The following is a 26,995-nucleotide window of genomic DNA, read 5'->3' on the forward strand; positions in this document are numbered from 1 at the left end:
ACAACTTGTATAAATAATTTATAAGATTCATGATGACTTGTTCCTTTTATGCTGTATAGTCCTTGTGGCTTAGCGCTTCTTTTTGATTATAATAATAATAATAATTGTTCCTTTTATATAGTGTAAATTTGCATTAAAATAGCTTTATAAAGAATTATTATGACCTAAGTTACTCGAGTTATTATTTTAATCGAATTTTCATGTACATATTTAGATGATGTTATAGTAATTAATTGATATTTAAAAAAAATGAGATTGAGAGAGAGGAATCGGACGAGTGAACCGGTCAGCTGAGACTTGAGAAGGTTTTCTAGGTTTATACTAAATATTTTTTAACTTTTTTCTTGCATTCAGAAGTCTACCAGTCAACTTCAACAACCAGCGAGATGGCTTCATTAACCAGAGGTGAGATAACGCTAATTATTAGTGCAAATTACACTTAATTTAGTTATTAAGAAGCTTTCAATTAAGTGCTTCGCAGTGGATGCCTTGATGCTGCTCAGTTGATCTTGATCCTAGGAATTGGAGCTTCCTTCCTCTTCCAAGGATCCAACGAGATTACTTGCCATTACCTTCGTTACTGTATGGCCCATGTGGGTTTAGTGCCAGGCTCAGTCGACGGACCCGGGTTCGATCCTGGAGCGGGTGGAGACCAGTTGTGTAATCGAGTTTTAATTATAAGATCAAGATTTTGTTGAAGCTATTATCCCCCCCCCCCCCGGGGGGTTAATAATAGAAGATCTGTTATGTTTAAATGGAATGGAAAACTGCACCGTAGATCACAGAATAAAATATTGTATTTCAGTAGCTCTACATATTTTGATATATAGCAGAGTACCGTGTTTAAATGGAGTTATATAAGAAGGAAGAATCAACAGCAACAGCAGCGATTAGCAACAGCAGCAGCAGCAGCAGCGGTTAGCAACAGCAGCAGCAACAGCAGCAGCAGCAGTGGTTAGCAACAGCAGCAGCTAGCATCAATTAGCAACAGCAAACACCTCAATTACTGGGAGCGCTTGAGGTTCCTAAACCTGTATTCCCTGGAACGCAGGCGGGAGAGATACATGATTATATACACCTGGAAAATTCTAGAGGGACTAGTACCGAACTTGCACACGAAAATCACTCACTACGAAAGCAAAAGACTTGGCAGACGATGCACCATCCCCCCAATGAAAAGCAGGGGTGTCACTAGCACGTTAAGAGACAATACAATAAGTGTCAGGGGCCTGAGACTGTTCAACTGCCTCCCAGCACACATAAGGGAGATTACCAACAGACCCCTGGCAGTCTTCAAGTTGGCACTGGACAAGCACCTAAAGTCGGTTCCCGACCAGCCGGGCTGTGGCTCGTACGTTGGTTTGCATGCAGCCAGCAGTAACAGCCTGGTTGATCAGGCTCCGATCCACCAGGAGGCCTGTTCACAGACTGGGCCGTGGGGGCGTTGACCCCCAGAACTCTCTCCAGGTAAACTCCAGGCAGCAGCAGCAGCAGTTAGCAACAGCAGCAGTTAGCAACTGGCAGGCATTAGTAACAATAGCAGCAGTTAGCAGCAGTGGCTAGCAACAGGTAGCAGCTAACAGCAGCAGCTAGCAACAGGTAGCAGCTAGCAGCAGGTGGTGATGATGGCCATTATCACCATCCACAAGTCTGCAAACCCATTTACCTACATGTACTTATTGCTAGGTCAACAGGGGCAGCAAGGAGGCATAAGGAAATATTGCCAATGTTTCACCAGTGCTAGAGAGTAAACGCTGGTCCCTCGGTGTGATTTGACGATCCTGCCAACTGAGCCATTATATAAATATGTATAAGAGAGCCTTTCACAGGTCTTGTGTACCTCGTTAGACAAGCGTTGTGCCTGCCTAAAGAGGAACCAAGGAAAATATGACCAGTCTTTGATGACACACGTACTCTATTAGTTTACCTTTGGTTAATCCAAATAAAATCACTATCATCATCTAGTGTATGAGAAGTCAGATGAACTTAAGAATCTTTTAAAAATTGTCTGACTCGACTCTTCATTTGCAATGTTGTTAATTTATCAGTTTATTTGAAAAATCTCAGGTTCAAAATTTTTGGTAATTAACAATTTATCTCCATATTTACTTTTAGTAAAGTAATTGACTTAAGGAAAAGACTGGTACATTATATTTTTTTTTTTTATCTAATTATGGGCCTTTTCTGCAAGGGCTTTTGATCCAAAAATTGGAGCTATCCTTACCTTCTGTGGATCATACCTGATTATCCCAATGGAAATAAGTCAATTTAACTTTTTGGGGGTTATCCTAGGGAATTTACACTGTGTATGGAAATTGTACTTATGTGTACCTGTGCCTAAATAAGCTTACTTGCCTCCCATTTCCCAGTCACTGTACCATCCTTTTAGTTTAGCACTTTCCTGTTAATACTTTTTCCACAGGTATCTTCATAGTTGGAGCCAAGCGTACGCCATTTGGTACCTTTGGCGGGAAGTTGGGTAGTCACACACCGACAGACTTACAAGAAGTAGCAGCTAAGGCAGCCCTAACGGCTGCTAATGTTAACCCTGAACATGTTGATTCTGTTGTTATTGGCAATGTTATAGGGGTAAGATGAGCATGGTTAGCTTGGGAATTTCATATCCCTTTAAGGGTAGTTCCTTGATACTGGTGAATTTTCTTTGTTCCAAGGAACTGGGGCTACCCTCCCCTTTCCTAGATTAACCCTAATTACCCCCCATTCCCCAGACTCTTTATGATCCATATGGGTTTAAAGCTTCCATTTAAATTTTATAATAATGAAATAATATCAACTCATAACAAAAGTAACACAACACAGCTGAAGTAGTAGTGTGATTTTCAGTGATATAAATTTGTGAAATATTTTGCTTAATGCTGCACCTGTGGAACTATATAACCACATGGCAGGTGTTAACATATTTTGTCTTCTAGTGTGCACACACGGATACCATTTATATATCACGACATGTTGGACTTCGATGTGGGATACCCATTCCCACTCCTGCACTCACTGTCAACAGACTCTGTGGATCTGGATTTCAGTCTGTGGTTAATGGAGCACATGTAAGTTTAAAGATTCCAAAATTCTTAATTGTTTTTTGTTACTCTATTCTTGAAAAAGCTTAATTGATTCATAATTATATTAATTCCGTATACACCATTTTGTTTAAATTCATAATGTTACTGATATATTATGGTATGTGCTAAATATGCTAATCTTCCTTGCATTTAACAAGGGTTACATTCTTTACAAAGGATATGCCAATCAAAGCCTTGAAAGTTCCAGGTCAGGCCTTGAGGTTTCCAAATCTATTCTAGTGCAATGGTAAACTAGTGCTGTGTGAGTGAGCAAGGTAACATTTACAAAGGAATTTAGGGAAACCAGTTAGCTGGACTTGAATCCTAGAGGTGAGAGGTACAGTGTCTGCATTCTGAAGGGGTGGGGGCATAGCAGTTCAGAGGGTCCTTTTACTCATAATGTCTGTGCACTTCTGGCAAAACAGCTATAGAATGAGTCATGGTGACTGTGTGTATGTATTTTTTTTTTTTTTGCATCACCCTACTATGGTAGGAGATAAGCGTTAAAGAAAGTTTATTAAATGATTCAGTTACTCACTAAGATACTGATGAATTTGCGCTAAAGCAATTTGACTTGGAAGAATGGTCTTTAGCAGGAATATTTCCAAACCTAATTTGATTATATAGATTTTTTACCTTCAGCTTAAAACATCATTTGGTTTACACATATCCTTATTGAGGGCTGATGGTGGGAAATTTAGAAGGAATGCGTAGAGTGGAAATCAGGGATTGTTGCAGCTATAGGGACCATGAAAACTTGTGAGGGGTTTACTGCCTGTAGAGCTCCTTGTTGGGAGCCAAGAGGTGTTATCAGGCACCTCCTAAACAACAGTCATCACTGGGGTTAGATCCATGTACAGTGGACCCCCGCATAACGATTACCTCCGAATGCGACCAATTATGTAAGTGTATTTATGTAAGTGTGTTTGTACGTGTATGTTTGGGGGTCTGAAATGGACTAATCTACTTCACAATATTTCTTATGGGAACAAATTCGGTCAGTAATGGCACCTGAACATACTTCTGGAGTGAAAAAATATCGTTAACCGGGGGTCCACTGTATTTTGTTTACCTCTTCCTGACGAAGGTAAATTTGTTCCCTCCTCCAGATCACACAACCTTGCTGGGAGATGGTTGATGTAAAAAAAAAATACTAGCTCTTCAGTGTGGATGAAGGCGGTAACCAGACTTTGGAGTCATGGGAAACATTACCTTAACAACCTTTTCCTGTCTTTCCTGCTTTCTTTTTTTACCTCCTGTCCTTCAGTAAAATCTCTTGATGTAACTTTCAAAGCAGCTGATTTATTACCCTCATTCATGCCATTAGCCTGCCACCCACAGGGTTCTGCCAAGCATAATGATCCCTCACTGTTGTGGTATGACTTTGGAAACTAGTGAAATCATTCACACACTGGCCACAAAGAATACCACCTATTAATGGTGGAACATTTCATTCTTTATAATTGTGCAAATGATGCATAATATTTCACCACTACACCTGGTGCCTCCAAAATTGGTCTCTGTATTTGACTACAGAAGCCTACCATTTAGGCAAAATTTTTCAAGAATAGATATCCAACCATTGCACATGCATCTTGCTCATCTATTTCACTCTGTCCCAGCTTCCTTTAATGATATTATTGGCATGCAGGATGAAGCATTAATGAAAGAAAACTCTAATAGCCTGGGCCCATTGGGACTGTTGTCATGATGTGAAACATGTTGAAGGCAGGGATGACACTTGAGCTTCAGCTGATTTAGACACTAACAGCCGGGAACTATATGTATGTTGTTCAGTCATGTACTTCATCCTGCATCTTCTACTGTAAATGAACTTAGCAAGATGCCTCTGATATTGATGGTGTTACAGCAGTAACATCACTTGCACTGAAAAAGAGGATGGATCCACATTCTTTAGTCATACAATCCATACAAAATGCAACTCCCCTACCCCCAATGCACTTCAAATTTTGTGGTAAAAACATATGTGAATCTGCATTTTTTTGAATTGGAGCAAAGTGATTGAATCCAGTATAAAACTTGAAAATAATGATATAAAGTAACAGGCAGAATTGCTGGTGTCTTTTTTCTGTCTCGCAAACATGCGGGATAACAAGTATATATCTTACTTCTTCTGCTTACACTTAGGTCACACTACACATGCATGCACACACATGTATACACACCCATCTGGGTTTTCTTCTATTTTCTTAATAGTTCTTGTTCTTCTTTATTTCCTCTTATCTCCATGGGGAAGTGGAAAAGAATTCTTCCTCCATAAGCTTTGTATGTCGCAAGAGGCGACTAAAATTCCGAGAGCAAGGGGCTAGTAAACCTTTCTCCAGTATAAATTACTGAATTTAAAATGAAAGACTTTCGTTTTTCTTTTGGGTCACCCTGCTTTGGTGGGATGTGACTGGTGTGTTAAAAAAAAAAAGTAACAGGGTGAGTATTTAAAGAGAGCTATAATTTTTTACTCTTATACATAACTGATGGATTCTATGATCTTTTAATTAATAAATTTTGTGGTTGAAACTTTGGGGTGTATAAGATTAATAGGTAATTTAAACAATTTCAAAACTTGTGTTTTACAGGACATTCTGATGGGAGACAGCAAGATAGTGTTAACAGGAGGCACCGACAACATGACCTTGGCTCCCTATGCTGTCCGCAACATTCGTTTTGGCACTCGATTAGGAACTGATCTTTCCATGGAGGTATGTCTTTAACCCTTTCAAAGGACATCAAATAAAACTACATTATTGAGGCCAGGGTGCATCACATAGTTCTACAGCATGTACTCAGCTCACTCAGATAATACCTGGAGGGTATTTTGAGGGTCAACGCCCCCCTGCGGTTCTAACATCAAAATGGTTACACCTGAAAGCCATCATATTTGATTTATTAAGCCATGCATATGAGAGACATATTCTTATTTTTTGTCTTAACATTGTAACTTGGGACCCTACTGCATAGATCTATGACACCAATACTTATCCCATTGACATAGAACTGTGATCAGTAGTCTAGTGGTTAACCCTTAAACTGTCCAAACACAGATCTACGTTTGCACTGCTAGCGCTCCGAACGTAGATCTATGTTTTTTACATGCTTTCTTATGGGGGAAAATCAAGGTTGAAGCGCTGCGCGTGAAAACGTAGATCTACGTTTGGACAGTTTAAGGGTTAAATTGAAGGATCACCATATGAATTGCTAAAAATAAATACAGTGGCCCCTCGCTTTTCGTAGTTCTCGGCAATCGTAAATTTCGCCAATCATAGGGGTATTTTCGTATAAACATGGACTCGCTTTTCATAGGTTGACTCGCGAATAGTAGTTCGTCCGGGACGCGTACGCACGGTGTGAGCCGGGGCGGCCTCCCTACCCAGCCAGTCTGGCATTGTTTACCAGTGAGTGAAGGTCCCCTCAAGTGCTCCTACGAAATATTTCATAATATTCCACTCATTTTAGTGCTTGCAATTACTAAATAAGCTACCATGGCTCCAAAGAAAGCTCCTAGTGCCAAGCCTGTGGTAAAGAAGGTGAGAAATATGTACAGTGACAAAGTCTTGGGCCATTTTCGGGAAGTGTTAAAGAGACGCCAGAAACAGAGCTCTCTCCACAGTTACTTTGCGAGACAGGACTAGAGTGACTCTCAAGGTGGTCCTAGTGGCATTAAGAAACAGAGAAGAGAATCAATTGGTACCTGAGGTGTTGCTAGAAGGGGATTCCCCTTCCAAACTGTAAACATTCCAATCTCTCTCCTCCTCCAGTCTCCTATACACTAAGAAGAATCTCCAATAAAGGTAAGTGTTATGCTGTTAATGTTTCATTCATCATTTCCCATTGTATTGTTTACGTACTATATGTATATTTCATGTAAAAAAAATTTTTGTTTTAATGCTTCTGGGTGTCAGGAACGGATTAATTGTATTTACATTATTTCTTATGGGGAAAATTGATTCGCAAATCGTAAATTTCGTTTATAGTAACGGATCCAGGAACGGATTAATTACGAAAAACGAGGGACCACTGTAGTACATGCCCAGTGTTTTAATTAATTAATGAATTCAAATGAGAGTGACACGAAAGTCTATGCCTATCTGTCTACTGAGAGTTAAAACTAAACACATTTGCAGGACACGCTTTGGGCATCTCTCACTGATGCACACACCAAGACTCCCATGGGTGTGACGGCTGAAAACCTGGCTGCTAAATACAACATTACACGCCAAGATGCTGATAACTTTGCCCTGAAGAGTCAGCAGAATTGGAAGAATGGTAGGTTAATGGGAAGAAACAAAAAAATAATACCTGGACAGGATTTTCCTCCGGAGAGCATGTCATTACCTATTTTTTTAACACACTGCTGTCTCGCACCAAGGTAGGGTGACCCAAAAAGAAGCACTTTCACCATCATTCACACTTATCACTCACCTAGCAGAGGCATACATGTACGACAGTTCATATGTCCCTCCAAACAACAAATATCCCAAACCCTGCCTTTAGAGTACAGATACTGTACTTCCCACCTGTACTTATTTATGTTTACAGAAGACAAACTCTTTCTCTTACTCTTGCCTCTTGACTTTTGACTGGCTTATATGAAATAACCCAGTGTTATCAGTTTTTTGAATTACCATATGCACTCCACTTCCACTGTTATTGTGTGGACATACTGTACAGTAAGACTCCGGTTTTCATCCAGTTCAAATATCATACAAATCTGATTTTGACCACTTTTTTTTCAGATAATTTTTACTCCAGGTTTCATACATCGACTCTGAAATCATCCGTGTCAGACGCGTCCGTCCGCCCAGGACGCTGCCGCCTGGCTCAGTCTGCCTCTGTCACCTGTTGAGTGAACAGTACCTTGCTCGTTCATCCATTTTTTTAGTGCTTGTTTATTGAGTGCAAGTGCAAAATAAGCCACTGTGGTGCTAAAGAAAGTTCAGAGTGCCAGCCCTTTGGTGAGAAACATGACAGAATTCAAGAAAGAGCTTGTATCAAAATATGAAAGTGGCGTATGTATGGCTGAGCTTGCCAGGATGTATGGGAAGTCCAAATCAACAATCAGTTCCATCCTGACGAAGAAAGTAAAAATAAAGGAAGCTGATGTTGCGAAAGGGGTAAATAATCAAATGAAACAGAGATCACAAACAATCGAAGATGTGGAGAAGTTGTTGTTGGCATGGATCAACAAAAAACAGTTAGCGGGAGATAGTGTTGTGGAGGGGATAATTTGCGAAAAGGCAAGGCAATTACATGCGGATCTCGTAAAGAAAATGCCTGGAACAAGTGCTGCTGTTTGTGAATATAAGGCCAGCAAAGGCTGGTTCAACAGATTCAGGAAGCAAAGTAGCATACACAGTGTGGTAAGGCATGGTGAGGCTGCAAGTTCAGACAAACGTGCGGCCGAAGAATTTGTTGATGAATTCAAGGAGTACGTAGAGGCTGAAGGATTCTTCCCTCAACGAATGTTCAGTTGTGACGAAACGTGCCTCTTTTGGAAGAAAATACCAAAGAGGACCTACGTCACGCAGGAGGAAAAGGCACTGCCAGGACACAAGCCTGTGAAGGATGGGCTAACTTTTGTTCTGTGGTAATGCTAGTGGGGATTTCAAAGTGAAGCCTTTACTGGTGTATCACTCTGAAAATCCCCAAGTGTTCAAGAAAAACACTGTCATGAAGAGTAAATTGTGTGTGCCATGGAAGACTGACAGTAATGCATGGGTCATGAGGCTGATTTTTATTGAGTGGGTCAATGAAGTGTTTGGCCCAAGAGTGAAGAAATACCTCCTGGAAAATAAATTGCCACTCAAGTGCCTCCTGGTAATAGGCAATGCTCCTACTCATCGTCCAGACTTGGAAGATCAATTGTTTGAGGAGTTTAGTTTCATCACAGTGAAGTTCTTGCCTCCTAATACCACTCCTCTCATCCAGCCCATGGATCAGCAGGTCATTTCCAACTTCAAAAAGCTTTACACCAAAGCAACGTTTCAAAGGTGCTTTGAAGTGACCTTGGACATGAATTGACCCCAAGAGAGTTCTGGAGGAATCACTTCAGTATCCTCAGCTGCATAAGCCTTATAGATAAGGCTTGACAGGAAGTGACTTCCAAGACGAACTCTGCTTGGAGAAAATTGTGGCCAGAATGTGTCCTCGAGAAGGATTTTGAAGGGTTTGAGGCTGACTCTGATGACCCTCTGCTTGTTGTGGAATCTATTGTGTCTTTGGGGAAGTCCATGGGGGTGGATGTGAGCGGCCAGGATGTGAAAGTGTTGGTGGAGGACCACAGGGAAGAGCTAACCATGGAAGAGCTGCAAGACCTTCATCTGGAACAGCAACAGATTGCAACTGAGGAAATTGCTTCAGAGGAGGAGGAGGAGGAAGAGAGAGGGGAGAATGTGCCTTCTTCAGTAATTAAGGGCATGTGTGCAAAGTGGAGTAAGCTGCAAAGTTTTATGGAGAATTATCACCCTAACAAAACTGTTGCAAGCTGTTTCTGCAACATGTTCACATTTTAGGCAAATCATAAAGAGACTCTAGAAACAGGCCTTTCTGGACAGATTTTTTGTGCTACAGAGGTACAGTGACTCTCAAGCTGGTCCTAGTGTAAGTAAAAGACAAAGAAGGGAAGTAACCTTGGATAGGGCTTTGATACCTGAAGTCTTTATGGAGGGGGATTCCCCTTCCAAACAGTAACCTCTCTTCTCTCCCCTCCTCGCCGTCTTCCATACGCCAACAAGAGTCTTCAATAAAGGTATGTAATAGTGATTTAAATGTTCATTTTTCCATTAAAAATAGTGCTTTATATTTATTTCTCATTCTTTTCTGTATATAAAATCATAGTTATTCTCTATAAAATGTATTTTTGTTAATATTTTTGGGTGTCTGGGACAGATTAATTGGATTTACATTATTTCTTATGGGAAATATTACTTTGGTTTTCGTCCATTTCGGATTTCGACCAACCTTTTGGAACAGATTAAGGACAAAAACCGGGGTGCCGCTGTATTTGTCTCATTCAGTTATTGCTTTTTTTTTTTTTTTTTTTTTTTTTTTTTTTTTTTTTTTTTTTTAATATTCCTTTTTGTCTCATTTAGGTCAGGACAGTGGACACTTCAGTGCAGAAATAGCACCAGTTTCCATCAAGACAAGAAAAGGCACTGAAGAAATGACTGTTGACGAGCACCCTAAACCTCAGACAACAGCCGAGGGTCTGGCCAAACTACCCCCTGTGTTTAAGAAGAATGGAACTGTGACTGCTGGAACTGCTTCAGTAAGTTGCAAATGAATATTGTCTACATACTACTGACAGTATTGAAGAATAGGCAGGTGCAGAGCAAGCTTTTATTGTGACAGTGTTATACTTTCACTTGATAAAGCTCTACATGTGCAACAAAATGTTGTCTCAGTAAAAGCTTGCTCTGCACTTGTGTTTTGTTTAAGCTGGAACTGAGTGGATATGGAATATTATTTGATTTTGTAAGTGGAGATTTATTACAAGTTTGAAAATACAGTGGACCCCCGCATAACGATCACCTCCGAATGCGACCAATTATGTAAGTGTATTTATGTAAGTGCGTTTGTACGTGTATGTTTGGGGGTCTGAAATGGACTAATCTACTTCACAATATTCCTTATGGGAACAAATTCGGTCAGTACTGGCACCTGAACATACTTTTGGAGAGAAAAAATATCGTTAACCGGGGGTCCACTGTACTATGATTAAGTCCTTTAGACTCGAGTGAGATAGTAGTCATGTTCCTGAAAACTGCACCTAATTAAAAAAAAAATGTATAAATCGAACTGAAGAACATACAAGAAAAAAAGGGTTATGTCTTAGGATTCCCCAAATTGACCTTTTTTTTTTTTTTTTTTAATTCTAAAAATTAATATTGTAGTTGGATATAGTGGTGTCATATTTAACTCTTTCAGGGTTTTGGCAGTACTAGTACGGCTTACGCACCAGGGTTTTTGACGTACTAGTACGCCTAAATTCTAGCGCCCTCAAATCTAGTGAGAGAAAGCTGGTAGGCCTACATATGAAAGAATGGGTCTATGTGGTCAGTGTGCGCAGTATAAAAAAAATCCTGCAGCACACAGAGCGTAATGAGAAAAAAAAAACTTTGACCGTGTTTTTGGATTAAAACAGCGACTTTGCACTGTATTTTCGTATGGTATTTATTGTTGTATTCTAGTTTTCCTGGTCTCATTTTATAGAATGGAAGACATATTACAGAAATTGAGATGATTTTGACTGGTTTTACAATGAAAAGTACCTTGAAATTGAGCTCAAAGTAGCAGAAATGTTCGATTTTTACCAAATTTCAAAAGTAAACAAATCATGCTATGCGTCCAATACACATCAACTGGTGAGTCTAATATTCTTTCACAAGTGCGCTGATATTATTTATACCATTTCTACACCAATGCAGTAGTCTGCATAACAGTAAATTTTCTATTTTTTAGTGAGAATAAAAATTCAAAATGGAAAGCAAAAGAATGTAAGAGGGGCATGGGGACGTGACTAATGAACAGAGGAAATGTTATTTTAGTGCCAGGAATGTCTTTCTTGTTTATTCTGGACCCTATTTGGAAATTGGCATCTTTTGAAATTTGTGTGAAATTGGCAAAATTGCTAAATTCTGACCACTGTATTGGATAGTTGAAATCGGTAAATGGGTGGTTTCTTGTACTCATTAGATAGAAAAAATGGAGTTCTAGCAAAATAGTTATGATTTTTGTCGACAAGTACACTGGAATTGGCCAAAAATAGGGCTCGAGTGGGCAAAATCGCCGATGCGTAAACATCATCGAGATCGCTAAATTCACGAGAGCATAATTCCGTAAGTTTTCCATCAAATTTCATACTTTTGGCGTCATTATGATCAGGAAAAGATTCTCTTATCTTTTCATCAGAATTTTTTTTTTTTTTTTTTTTTTTTTTTTAAATTTGACCAACCCTGAGAACAAGTCTCTGAGAGGGCCCTTTCAGAGAGGCGACCCCCCTCTCATTTGGGCGACCGGCCGTCTCAGAGACTTGTTCTCAGGGTCACCCAAATTTCAAAAAAAAAAAAAAAAAATTTCTTATGAAAAGATAGAGAATCTTTTCCCGATCATAATGACACCAAAAGTATGAAATTTGTTGGAAAACTTACGGAATTATGCTCTCGCGAAGTTAGCGGTCTCGACGATGTTTACGCATTGGCGATTTTGCCCACTTTGAGCCCTATTTTCGGCCAATTCCACTGTACTAGTTGACAAAAATCATGAATGTTTCACTAGAACTCCATTTTTTCTATCGAATGAGTGCAAGAAACCACCCATTTACCAATTTCAACTATCCGATGCAGTGGTCAGAATTTAGCAATTTTGCCAATTTCACACAAATTTCAAAAGATGCCAATTTCCAAATAGGGTCCAGAATAAACAAGAAAGACATTCCTGGCACTAAAATGACATTTCCTCTGTTCATTAGTCATGTCCCAATGCTCCTCTTACATTCTTTTGCTTTCCACTTTGAATTTTTATTCTCACAAAAAAATAGAAGATTTACTGTTATGCAGACTACTGCATTAGTGTAAAAAATGGTATAAATAAAATCGGCGCACTTGTGAAAGAATATTAGACTCACCAGTTGACGTGTATTGGATGCTTAGCATGATTTGTTTACTTTTGAACTTTGCTAAAAATCAAACATTTCTGCTACTTTGAGCTCAATTTCAAGGTACTTTTCATTGTAAAATCAGTCAAAATCATCTCAATTTCTGTAATATGTCTTCCATTCTATAGAATGAGACCCGAAAAACTAGAGTACAACAATAAATACCATACAAAAATACAGTGCAAAGCTGCTGTTTTAATCCAAAAACACTGTCAGTTTTTTTTTCTCATTACGCACTGTGTGCTGCAGGATTTTTTTTATACTGTGCACACTGACCACATTGACCCATTCTTTCATATGTAGGCCTACCAGCTTTCTCACTAGATTTGAGGGCACTAGAATTTAGGCGTACTAGTACGTCAATAACCCTGGTGCGTAAGCTGTACTAGTATGGCCGAAACCTTGAAAGGGTTAATACAATACTTGTGACATTTTTTTTAACAAGTTGGCCGTCTCCCACTGAGGCAGGGTGACAAATATATGTACATAAATAATTTTTCTTACTTTAAATTCTGGTTGTTAGTGATTTTGACAAGAGTGGAGAGTAATAGTGTGGCGTTACGAGGCTCAGATGGGAGGTTATGGATTGTTGGCTGAGGTTCTTATACTGTTGTTGATGCAGAGTTATCATTAGGTTATGGTTATGGTGCTGAGGGGCAGTTTTACCTTGCAGTACTTCATATAGCCAATGGTAAAGCATCATCTGTTTTACCACACATCCCTTCAGATGTGTTGGGTCCTCAGCAAAAAAGTCTGCAGTTTTCATATAACTGTTGTTTCTTTCTCATCCTCATCTGTTATCTGCCTTCCTTGTATCTGGGGATTGAGCTCTGCCAAGATCTCCTTACTTCTTTCTTCCTTGTCATCTATGAGTTCATTCACATCTGTTAGCTCCATATTTTCAAAGCCCTCACCTGGCAATCTCCTTGCCAGTTGAGCAGTTGCCAGGACTTGGCTAAACTGAATGAAAACCTGTGAAAATATTCACCACATTACATTATAATTTTTTCCCAGCCTGCATTTAATATTGATTGGTACACCCCATTCTAGGTACAGAAGGTGTTAGCCAATCATTGTGGGTGGCATCCTTGTGGGCAGTACTGTGCTATATCTTAGATAGAGTTGGGCTTTGAAACAAACTGAGGTACAACAACAGCTCTTAGCTTGCAAATTCAGTAATGTATTTTTTAGTTTTCAAATGTGAATGTTGGTGTATAAAATGATAATGTGTAGTATTTTCTATCATTGATGGTTTTGTTGTGGATTCCCAGATACCTCTACATTAGTTTTCATTTCCCTTCATGGTGTTTTTCTAAAATGACTGGTTATATAGGTACCCACTATACATAATAAAATACTCCAACATCAAAGATGAGTGATTCCATATTTTTCTAACCAAAAACCAAGAAATAACACACAATTACTTGTGCAAGACAGGTATACAATACCGACAAGATGAAAGTTAAGACACTTGTGCAACATCTGGTTATCTTTATTGTAGACATTTTGCCATCCAGTGGCTTTATCAATACAGATTCTTGGACATAATTAGAAAACAGAAGAACTATATACAAAAGATGAGGTAATCAGTCCCTCAGCCTTGGAGGTGGTGTTTACAGCACTGTTTTCTAATTATGTCCACTGGATGGCAAAACGTCTACAGTAAAGATAACCAGATGTTGCACAAGTGTCTTAACATACACAATTCCTTGAAGTGACTGACTCAATACAAGTCAGTTTTTCTACTATACTTCGGGAATCCACAAACAACCCACATATAGGAGAGAGACTTGTGATGATGTGTGTAACTAATTATTAATGGTTCAAGTTGAACCAAAACATCATTATAGGTTTCTTTCTCTTATGTGTGGGTTGTTTGTGTATTGTTCCAGTCACAGTATTGTGCTTTTGTAGTCTTTGGGAATAGCTTAAAGAGAAGGTGCCTTGATGCTAGGGAAGGGTTCTTTGATAAAGGAATTTGAGCTACCCTCCCCTTTCTTGAACCCTGATTACCTCCCAATTCCTAGGAGCTGTTATGGTCTCTACAGATGTTGTGTTTCCCTAAGAATACAATAAGAAATTCTTTTTTCTTTTAATAAACTGGCCATATCCCACCTAAAAAGAAAAGCAAAAGATTTTCTTTTTTATTAAATTTAGTAAGGTATACAGGAGAAGAGGTTATTAGCCCTTGTTCCTGGCATTTTAGTAGCCTCTTACGACATGCATGGTTTACGGAGGAAGAATTCTGTTCCACTTCCCTATGGAGTTATTTTCATGTCTCTCCTGTTATTTCTTTCAGTTTACTTAGGTGGGAAAGTTAAGAATGTAAAGGTAATATCATTCTCTTTTTCTTTCATGCATTCTCTTTTCTGCATTGAATCTACGTGCTTCTTCCCTCGATACACGTTTAGTGCTACAGTTGTAAGCATTCATATTTAATTTTTTCCAGCTTTTGGCTTTATATCATTTTGTTTGAAATTGGATTCCCAAGATATATTGAGAAATTGGTAATTTTTTTTTTTTCCAACAAATCGGCCATCACCCACTGAGGCAGGTTGACCCAAAAAGAAAGAAAATCCCCCAAAAGAAAATACTGTCATCATCATTCAACACTTTCACCTCACTCATACATAATCACTGTCTTTGCAGAAGTGCCCAGATACAACAGTTATATAATATCCCTCCAAACTACCAATATCCCAAACCCCTCCTTTAAAGTGCAGGCATTGTACTTCCCATTTCCAGTACTCAAGTCCGGCTATATAAAAATAACCGGTTTCCCTGAATCCCTTCACTAAATATAACCCTGCTCACACTCCAACAGCTCATCAGGGCCCAAATACCATTCGTCTCCATTCACTCCTATCTAACACACTCACTCATGCTTGCTGGAAGTCCAAACCCCTTGCCCACAAAACCTCCTTTACCCTTTCCCTCCAACCATTTCGAGAAAGATTCCTACCCCTCCTTCCTTCCCCTACAGATTTATATGCTCTCCATGTCATTCCACTTTGATCCATTCTCTCTAAATGACCAAACCACCTCAACAACCCCTCTTCAGACTTTTGACTAATACTTATATTAACTCCACACCTTCTAATTTCCACACTCCGTATTCTCTGCATAATATTTACACCAAACATTGCCCTTAGACAGGACATCTCCACTGCCTCCAACCTCCTCTTCACTGCAGCATTTACAGCCCAAGCTTCACACCCATATAAGAGTGTTGGTACCACTACACTTTTTATAATTTCTATAATTTCTCCTAATCACTATTAAGTAAACAAATTTTTCCTAGTACTGGTTTCAAATGTGTACTAGTCTGGTTGATTTAAGAAAGCTTGCCCATGGACAGCACTTTGCTTATATTTTTGCTTGGCAGTAAGATTTTCATCTAAAAATATTGTTGCCATGCCGGAGATACATATTCTTGGGTATGCAGTGTTGGTAGTATAATGAGCATTTATCACTGGAAATGGAGAGACCCACTTTGGAGACAAATGGAACAAGAAATAGAGGGTCTGTATTTTAACTGCTGAGGTCCTCAGAGGGCTGAGGAAGGGTTATTGAGATGGTTTGGACACGTAGAGAGGATGGAACAAAATAAATGACTTAGAGAGTGGATAAATCTGTAATGGAGGGAAGGCTGGGTAGGGGTCACCCTAGGAAAGGGTGGAGGGAGGGGGTCAAGGAGGTTTTGTGTACAAAGGGCTTGGACTACCAGCAAGTTTTCGTGAGCGTGTTAGGAGCAAATAGACAAATGGTTTTTAGGACTTGACGTGCTGTTGGAGTGTAAAGCAAGGTAACATTTATGAAGGGATTCAGGGAAACCGGCAGACCTGACTTTATTCCTGGAGATGGGAAGTACAGTGCCGGCACTCTGAAGGAGGGGTGTTAATGTTGCAGTTTTATAGCTGCTGTAAGCATGCCTCTGGCAAGACAGTGATGGAGTGAATGATGATGAAAGTTTTCTTTTTCAGGCCACCCTACCTTAGTGGGAAACGACCGATGAGTTAATAAAAACAAATAATAAAATTACTAGATTCAGCTATAAGCAATAGGTTAAAATTTTTAATTATCATTTTAGGGCATCTGTGATGGAGCTGGAGCTGTAGTACTGGCTTCAGAGGAAGCATGCAAGGAGAACAACCTGAAGCCCTTGGCCCGTCTGGTAGGATATGCTGTGGCTGGTGTTGATCCCAACATCATGGGCATTGGCCCAGTACCTGCTATTAGAAAGCTCCTTAAAGTGTCAGGGCTGGAGCTGAAGGATATTGGCATGGTTGAAGTAAGTGAAAAATTCATTTGAAGAAGAAACAGAAACGAAGTTCAGAGAATTGTTGTTTGTTATATTGTGACTTGAGCTTATGTATATCATGTTAAGTATGTTTTTCAGTTAATCTGGAATGAGCAGGAATGATGACCTTCCACAGATCCACAGAATTCCAATGATTTGAAACCTAGATTTACCATTTTTTGCCGGGAGCAAGAGGCTAGTAACCCCTTCTCCTGTATAAATTGCTGAATTTTTGGGCCACCCTGCCTTGGTGGGATACGGCCAGTTTGTTGAAAAAAAAAAAAACATTTTTATGAATTGTTTAACCTTTTTACTGTAATGGCCTCCAAAATTAAAAGTACCATCAATGTTGCAGTTGATAAAAGAAAAAAGATTCTCTACTACTTGTATAGTAGAGAATCTCTAAAGGTAATGACAGCAAAATCTGCATAATTTGAAGTAAAACTTATGGAATTATGTAGGTATGAAGTTGGAGGTAGGGGAGCATTTTGTGCAGTGTGATTTTGCTAACTTGGAGGCCTATTTCAGGCCAGTTCCTTGGCTCAAACTGACTTAGTTTCTGGCTATTTCACTAGCATGCCCATTCAACTATCAGAACTACACAAAATTCACTTTTAAAAACAGTTCAAAATAAACATTGTAGGCATTTCAGCCACTAATGCACCTTTTCCTCTGTTGATTAATTATGTCCCCAGGCCTCTCGTATATAACACTTGTCCTCCCTTTTGAATCCATCATCATGCAAAGTATCAAAGTTTTGCCCTATTTCTTGGCTAACAAAATATAACAGATCTAGTAGAAAATCATAAGACAGTCATGGGTGGAGGAGGACCTTCCCTTCCCATCCTTTCCCCTCCCTTTCCTTTCTTTCCTTTTCCTTCCTCTAGAAAGTGTGTTAAAGTCTCTATTTTAACCCAAACAAGGTTAGCTGTTCCTTTCATGCAGCACTGCATGGGGCAGGATATTTTTTTAATACTGAGCAAACCCACTGCAGAGACTTTCTCTTATATCTAGATCAAACCTTATTGTTCACAGCATATTTGAGGGTGCCATTATTAAGACATGCACAAATATGAGTGCCACTGGCCTCAAAAGATATTCTGTATATGCATTGTTCTAGGGAGAGCTAAACCCAAAGTTGTTTTTTTTTGTGTGTGTTGCTTGCAATTAATTGCATAGAGCTATCATATCACAAATTTATGTAACAAAAATACAGTGAGCCCTCAGTTTAACAGACTAATAGGAGGGTGAGAGTGTCCATTAAAATAAATTTTTGTTACATTTGAATTATGGGACTTTTCTATGATCTGTGAGAGTGACAGACAGTTTTCAGGTTTAATGGACTAAATCCGTTTAAACAGATTAAGTGGATGTTCGTTTAATCCAGAAATCTTTTCTTCTTTCAACAAATTGGCCATATCCCACCGAAGCAGGGTGGCCCAAAAAGAAAAACAAAAGTTTCTCATTTTAACTTTAGTAATGTATACAGGACAAAGGGTTACTAGCCCCTTGGTCCCGGCATCTTAGTCACTTCTTACAACATGCATGGCTTATGGAGGAAGAATTCTGTTCCACTTCCCCACGAAAATTAATCCAGAAATACCTGTAAAAATAATGGATAATGTAATTTTTATTCATTGGATAGAGTCTGTTAAATTCAGAATTAATTTACTCAGTGGACTATAAGACTAACAGACAATTCTGGATTAAAGGGATTGTGTCCGTTGCTTCTGAATATTGTTCCTCCACAGATTTTGCCTGTTATATCCGAAATCCGTTAAATGAAGGTTTTGCTGATTTCAGGGGCAGCATTTATTTTATGTAAAATTTCATTTATTAAAACTTAAGTAGTTTATTACATATATTGAAGATGCAGTGCATTCTCTATGTTGTATACAGAATGTACATTGGCTAGCTCAAGTACAGTAAAAGCTTCTTCCAACAATCTGATTAAGGATTTCTATACTATTGATGGTAGATGTTGACAAATTAATTTACACTATCATTTTGCTGCAGTACAATCAGTCATCCTTTGTAGTGCACTACAATGAACAATCGTTAAAAATGATAAATTCTGCCATATTGTCACCACATTTTTTTCCCTCCAACGTTTCTTACAGTAACTGAATTTTTTTTTTTATTATTATTATTATTTACTGTCATTTGTGAGAGGCTTACTTGGAATTGCTGAAATAAAGTTTTAGCTAGGCATACTGTAGAATATGTTCTGAGATTTTAGTGGAAATTTAAAAATATAATTTATTTACAGATCAATGAGGCATTTGCACCTCAGACAATTGCATGCCAACGGGAATTAGACTTGGATCCTGCCATTCTCAACATGAATGGTGGAGCCATTGCATTGGGCCATCCACTGGGAGCTTCTGGTGCACGTATCACTTCTCATTTGGTTCATGAGATTAGGTGGGTCTCCTTAATGTAGAACCTTCTTAAAACTTATTGATTTCCTAAAAAAATGTTTATAAAATTTACTTGTAAATCTCATATCTAATCTTTCAGACTAAATTCTGCAAATGTGTAGCCTCTGAACTTCAGTGTCTCACTATGAGTTTTTTACTGCTGCAGTTTTTTGCTTTTAACATAGTTAAACTTAAAACCCTAAAGAAAATGCATATATTACTAAAGTGATATGTGATTTTCTTTAGTAACAAAATCATTGTGTTTTGTGACATAAGAGCTAATTTTTAATATACAGTCAAGCTCTAAATTTGGGAAGGAGGAGGGAGGCTTATAGAGTCCCCTACAAATTTAGTGTCCATAATTTCACTGAATTCAGTTTGTATAATAAATTTTATTTTAGATTTGGGCTCATTTTGGGGTTTCAGATACCATATCTCTTTAAATATTATTTTAGCCTCATTAATAATGACATTAAAAGAATCTTCAGAAGAAAAAACATTTTGCAAGGGATGTCCAGTGAGCACATTTTGAAAGAATACTATTGTTGGTTTTCAGTTTCAGGGTCACACACCATACCAGAGCAAAATTGGCTTTGTGAAAAACAGAATTGCAGCTATTTGATGAAAATACATCAATAAAATCCCTGCTGTTTGATAAGAACACCATTGTTGATATGATTGAGTTGTGTGTAGTTGATTTGCAATTTTGAGTTTGAAGGGAAATCTTCAGATAAAGCATTCCATTTTTTTTTAACACATCAGTTGTCTCCCACTGAGGCAGGGTGACCCAAAAAGAAAGAAAATCCCCAAAAAGAAAACACTTTCATCATCATTCAACACTTTCACCTCACTCATACATAATCACTGTCTTTGCAGAGGCGCTCAGATACGACAGTTTAGAAGTCCCTCTAAACTGCCAATATCCCAAACCCCTCCTTTAACCCTTAAACGGTCCAAACGTATATATACGTTTTTTCAACTTCTGAAAGTATGTAAAAAATGTAGATCTTCTTTTTTGTTTTACATTTGAAAACGTGTAAAAAAAACTTTTATCTACATTATTTTTTTTTGTTATATTTGAAAATATGTAAAAAAAAGTAGATCTACTTTTGTAGCACTACGAATTTGAACATCGATCTGTTTGGACCGTTTAAGGGTTAAAGTGCAGGCATTGTACTTCCCATTTCCAGGACTCGAGTCCAGCTAACTGGTTTCCCTAAATCCCTTCACAAAATATTACCCTGCTCACACTCCGACAGCTCGTCAGGTCCCAAAAAGCATTCGTCTCCATTCACTCCTGTCTAACACGCTCACGCACGCTTGCTGGAAATCCTAGCCCCTCGCCCACAAAACCTCCCTTAACCCCCTCCCTCCAACCTTTTCGAGGATGACCCCTACCCTGTCTTCCTTCCCCTACAGATTTATATGCTCTCCAAGTCATTCTACTTTGATCCATTCTCTCTAAATGACTAAACCACCTCAACAACCCCTCTTCAGCCCTCTGACTAATAATTTTAGTACTCCTCACCTGCTCCTAATTTCCACACTCCGAATTCTGTGCATAACATTTACACCACACATTGCCCTTAGATAGGATATGTCCACTGCCTCCAGCCACATCCTCGCTGCAGCATTTGCAACCCAAGCTTCACACACATATAAGAGTGTTGGTACCACTATGCTTTTGTACATTCTCTTCTTTGCCTCCATGGATAACATTTTTTGTCTCCACAAATACCTCAACGCACCACTCACCTTTTTTCCTTCATTAATTCTATGGTTAACCTCATCCTTCATAAACCCATCCACTGACAAGTCAACTCCCAAATATCTGAAAACATTCACTTCTTCCATACTCCCTCTCTCCAGTGTGATATCCAGTTTTTCTTTATCTAAATCATTTGATACCCTCATCACCTTACTCTTATCTATGTTCACTTTCAACTTTCTACCTTTACACACACTACTATGTACTGTAAATTTTTAGGACACTGAATACAAATGCTAACAGAGATCTAATGCTTCTCTTGTAGAGCTGTAATGAAACACAGACTGAATACTAGGAAATTTACACCTTTTTCATATCACAGATGTATGACTGAACCCAAACAGAAACCTCTTGCAGGTAAAGAGTAAAAAAGTATAGGACAACATACTTAAAGAAACAGTAACTGCACTAGAATTTCTGATAAAGTTCAAGACCTCTGCCCGAGTATAATCAGGCTAATCCATATTAGATAAAAGAGTTCTGTAGTATATAATGCAACTATAATGTCTTTAACTTGCAATATGTATATATATAAATTAATTAATGTAGAAATAGTTGTCTGTGTATACTTCACATCAAATTTGTCTTAGTCACTCACCATGCTATATTTTCTCAAGTAATTTGTAAACCCAGTTCAAATTCCATCTTCCCAATACCTCTAACTCTCCATTTAATAACTCTCCTCTCCTATTTTTAACTGACAAATCCATTTGTTCTCTAGGCTTTCTTAACTTGTTAATCTCACTCCAAAACTTTTTCTTATTTTCAACAAAATTTGTTGATAACATCTCACCCACTCTCTCATTTGCTCTCTTTTTACATTGCTTCACCACTCTCTTAACTTCTCTCTTTTTCTCCATATACTCTTCCCTCCTTGCATCACTTCTACTTTGTAAAAACTTCTCATATGCTAACTTTTTCTCCCTTACTACTCTCTTTACATCATCATTCCACCAATCGCTCCTCTTCCCTCCTGCACCCACTTTCCTGTAACCACAAACTTCTGCTGAACACTCTAACACTACATTTTTAAACCTACCCCATACCTCTTCGACCTCATTGCCTATGCTCTCATTAGCCCATCTATCCTCCAATAGCTGTTTATATCTTACCCTAACTGCCTTCTCTTTTAGTTTATAAACCTTCACCTCTCTCTTCCCTGATGCTTCTATTCTCCTTGTATCCCATCTACCTTTTACTCTCAGTATAGCTACAACTAGAAAGTGATCTGATATATCTGTGGCCCCTCTATAAACATGTACATCCTGAAGTCTACTCAACAGTCTTTTATCTACCAATACATAATCCAACAAACTACTGTCATTTCGCCCTACATCATATCGTGTATACTTATTTATCCTCTTTTTCTTAAAATATGTATATTAAAAATATGATGAATATTTAATCTTCTCACAGGCGCCGTGGAATCAAGTATGGCATTGGGTCAGCTTGCATCGGTGGAGGTCAAGGCATTGCTGTTCTGTTGGAGAGCCTTTAAACTAATTCATTGTGTGATGGGAATAATAATCCATTTTTATTCTTGACAAACTAACCTCTCATGAGGGGTCTTTGGGGACTTGCTTATGAGACCTTGCCAGTTAATTTTTTTGGGTTGACTTGCTGAAGAAGTTTTACTGTTTCATTCAGATTATTAAACCTGTATTGTAAATGTAGCTAAATAAAAACATACTTGTTCTATGTGAATGTAAGAAAAGATAATATATTGCCAGAAAGCATCAAACTGATGAATTGAATGATGATTCTGACAGCATTTTTTTTTTTTTATTAATGCACTATCAATGCAATTTTGTAAAGATTTGTAAATTGTGTAGATCTGGTTTAGTATCCAGGATACAAATTTTTTTTTATAAATCTGTAAGTTGTTTTGAATTTTTTTTATTATCCGAAATATTAGCATTAGCTAAATTAGTTTTCAGGTTATTTAGTTTTGAGTGCTTTTATGTAAAAAAATTATATTTCATTACAGTAAATGTCCAATAAAATGGACCACCATAAAGTGGATTTTGGCTAAAACAGACAAAAAATCTGGCCAAACAAAGGTTCAACATCTATGTTTTATGGGATGTCCAATGAAGCAGACCAAATCTGCTAAATCAAACAACTGTCAGGTCCAGTCGTACACTCGATAAAATGGACCAACTACGCTTAATCACAAGTTTGTATGGTCCAGGTTTACTCCAGGATCTGCCCATTTTCATTATGGTGGAAGACAGGCCTCTTATGTACATCTGGAAATTATGTTGCCAGAGGCAAAATAATTTTTACAAGAAGTGCAGGTAGGGCAAGGAAGAGCAGCCAGCCAGCTACGTTAGGCAGGCAGGCAGTCCATGTCTGGTACATGTACAACCTGCCACCCATGTTTGGTACATTTATAGCCTGCTGCCCATATGTAGTACATTTACAGCCTGCCACCCATGTCTAGTACATGTATGTGTACAGTATCCCTTCTGCCTCTGCCTGAGTGAGATTTAATGAGCCTAATATCAGTTATCAAGGATAGGATTAATTTCTTGGGGATTTTCGATGTTCCTCAGAAGGAAACCTGTATGCAGAAGCAAATATCCCTTGCATGATCAACATGGTTATTGCTTTGATTCTTCCATTAGCTGCCATGACCAAAGTTTGAAAAGTATTTATACTCTGGCTGACAAGACTTTGCTGAACTAAACTGCACTGTGGGCTATAGCATCCACCTCATAAAAAAATTCCTTCCTTATATTTACCCAACTAGTTATTACCCCCTTGCATTCTCACTTCCTTTACCTTCTCACCATCCCTACCCCATTCCTCAGTACCCTTCTAAAATTCAATCCCCTCCCTAGAACTTCAACTGAACTTCACTGACTTGAGGCTGCAGGAGCAGCCACATGCCCATGGCACATCCAACAGAATAAGCAGACTCTTGGATGTCGCCACTGCTCAGCTATGGCTGGGTTACAAATATCTTAGAGGTTGACTCACCACCACCAGCTGATGTAGACAAAACTAAATGTAAACTTTGCCAGATGGACAATTGTCACCTGGCATCATTACATGCAGGAATGTGATAAAATTAATGAATTCAGAGGAACTCACTCAGAAATGTTCAAGAAATGTCAAAGTATTAGATCCACAGTGGCATAACTATTCTGGAAAATACCCTGACTGTTTACTGTATTGTATTACCCTGCCCTGCAAGGGAGGTTCCTTGATGCTGGTGAGGGGCTCTTGATCTAAGCAATTGGATCTGTGCTCCGGTTCCCTGAATTGAGCTTCAATACCTTCCATCCCCCTCCCCCCACAGGCATTGTGTAATCCTATGGGTTTAGCACGCCCCATGATTATAAAAATGTATTACCCTGCAGTGCCGTATCACCCTTGTAGGTTTAGCACTTAGTTTTGATTTTAATAATTTGCATTCTGTAAATAACAATCACTTGAAACTTTTTTTTACAAGCTAACATTGCTAAAATATAAGGTAATATTTTTGTGACCTAATTCATTTCTGTATATGCCCCTTGATGCTGGTGAGGGGTTCTTGATCTAGGGAATTGGATCTGTGCTCCAATTCCCTGAATACCTTCCATCCCCCCCCCCCAAGATGTTAATAATAATAATCCCCCATGATGTTAATAATAATGTCTGCATAGATAACTCATTATGATTGTAACTAGATTTTTTTTGTTTGTTTTTTTCAACAAACTGGCTGTATCCCACCAAGGCAGGGTGGCCCAAAAAGAGAAATGAAAGTTTCTCTTAAATTTAGTAATTTATACAGGAGAAGGGTTTACCAGGCCCTTGCTCCCGGCATTTTAGTCGCCTCTTAAAACACGCATGGCTTACAGAGGAAGAATTCTGTTCCACTTCCCCATGGAGATAAGAGGAAATAAACAAGAACAAGAACTAGAAAGAAAATAGAAGAAAACCCAGAGGGGTGTATATATATATGCTTGTACATGTATGTATATGCAAGATTACAGGTATGTCTTGCTACTTCTACTTACACTTAGGTCACACTACACATACATGTACACGTTTATTTATACACACTCATCTGAGTTTTCTTTGATTTTATCTTAATAGTTCTTGGTCTTATTACTTTTCCTTTTATATCCATGGGGAAGTGGAATAAGAATCTTTCCTCCATAAGCCATGCGTGTTGTAAAAGTCAACTAAAATGCCGGGAACAATGGGCTAGTAACCCCTTTTCCTTTAAAGATTACTAAAAAGAACAAGAAGAAAATTGTCAAAGTGGGAAGTCTGAATGTGCGTGGATGTTGTGCAAATGATAAGAAAGAAATGATTGTGGATGTTATGAATGAGAAGAAGCTGGATGTCCTGGCTTTAAGTGAAACAAAGCTGAAGGGGGTGGGAGAGTTTCAATGGAGAGGAATAAATGGGATTAGGTCAGGGGTTTCAAATAGAGCTAAAGAAGGAGTAGCAATAATGTTGAAGGATAAGCTATGGCAGGAAAAGAGGGACTATAAATGTATTAATTCAAGGATTATGTGGAGTAAAATAAAGATTGGATGTGAAAAGTGGGTTATAGTAAGCATGTATGCACCTGGAGAAGAAAGAAGTGTAGAGGAGAGAGAGAGATTTTGGGACATGTTGAGTGAATGCGTGGGGAGTTTTGAATCAAGTGTGAGAGTAATGGTGGTTGGGGATTTCAATGCTAAAGTGAGTAAAAATGTTATGGAGGGAGTAGTAGGTAAATTTGGGGTGCCAGGGGTAAATGTAAATGGGGAGCCTTTAATTGAGCTATGTGTAGAAAGAGATTTGGTAATAAGTAATACATATTTTATGAAAAAGAGGATAAATAAATATACAAGGTATGATGTAGCACATAATGAAAGTAGTTTGTTAGATTATGTATTGGTGGATAAAAGGTTGATGGGTAGGCTCCAGGATGTACATGTTTATAGAGGGGCAACTGATATATCGGATCATTATTTAGTTGTAGCTACAGTTAGAGTAAGAGGTAGATGGGAAAAGAGGAAGGTGGCAACAACAAGTAAGAGGGAGGTGAAAGTGTATAAACTAAGGGAGGAGGAAGTTCAGGGGAGATATAAGCGACTGTTGGCAGAAAGGTGGGCTAGTGCAAAGATGAGTAGTGGGGGGGGGGGGGTTGAAGAGGGTTGGAATAGTTTTAAAAATGCAGTATTAGAATGTGGGGCAGAAGTTTGTGGTTATAGGAGGGTGGAAAGAGGAGTGATTGGTGGAATGATGAAGTAAAGGGTGTGATAAAAGAGAAAAAGTTAGCTTATGGGAGGTTTTTACAAAGCAGAAGTGTTATAAGAAAAGCAGTGTATTTTTTTTTTTTTTCAACAAGTCGGTCGTCTCCCACCGAGGCAGAGTGACCCAAAAAAGAAAGAAAATCCCCAAAAAGAAAATACTTTCATCATCATTCAACACTTTCACCACACTCACACATCACTGCTTTTGCAGAGGTGCCCAGAATACAACAGTTTAGAAGCATATACGTATAAAGATACACAACATATCCCTCCAAACTGCCAATATCCCAAACCACTCCTTTAAAGTGCAGTTTGGGATATTGGCAGTTTGGAGGGATATGTTGTGTATCTTTATACGTATATGCTTCTAAACTGTTGTATTCTGGGCACCTCTGCAAAAACAGTGATAATGTGTGAGTGTGGTGAAAGTGTTGAATGATGATGAAAGTATTTTCTTTTTGGGGATTTTCTTTCTTTTTTGGGTCACCCTGCCTTGGTGGGAGACGACCGACTTGTTGAA

The 26,995-nt window shown here is 38.6% G+C and overlaps 1 protein-coding gene across 1 annotated transcript; it reads left to right on the plus strand.

Moving 5' to 3' along the window:
* The first annotated feature begins 259 nt into the window (after positions 1–259).
* yip2 (yippee interacting protein 2) lies at positions 260–23,124 on the plus strand. Its single transcript, XM_053790183.2, has 9 exons — positions 260–405; positions 2,423–2,589; positions 2,934–3,065; positions 5,675–5,797; positions 7,220–7,361; positions 10,187–10,362; positions 16,841–17,041; positions 19,320–19,474; positions 22,655–23,124. The coding sequence occupies exons 1-9, from the start codon at positions 387–389 to the stop codon at positions 22,734–22,736; spliced, it is 1,197 nt and encodes a 398-aa protein (XP_053646158.1). The 5' UTR covers positions 260–386; the 3' UTR covers positions 22,737–23,124.
* The last annotated feature ends 3,871 nt before the right edge of the window (positions 23,125–26,995 follow it).

This window comes from Cherax quadricarinatus, chromosome 58, assembly GCF_038502225.1.
Source record: "Cherax quadricarinatus isolate ZL_2023a chromosome 58, ASM3850222v1, whole genome shotgun sequence".
Taxonomy (NCBI): domain Eukaryota; kingdom Metazoa; phylum Arthropoda; class Malacostraca; order Decapoda; family Parastacidae; genus Cherax; species Cherax quadricarinatus.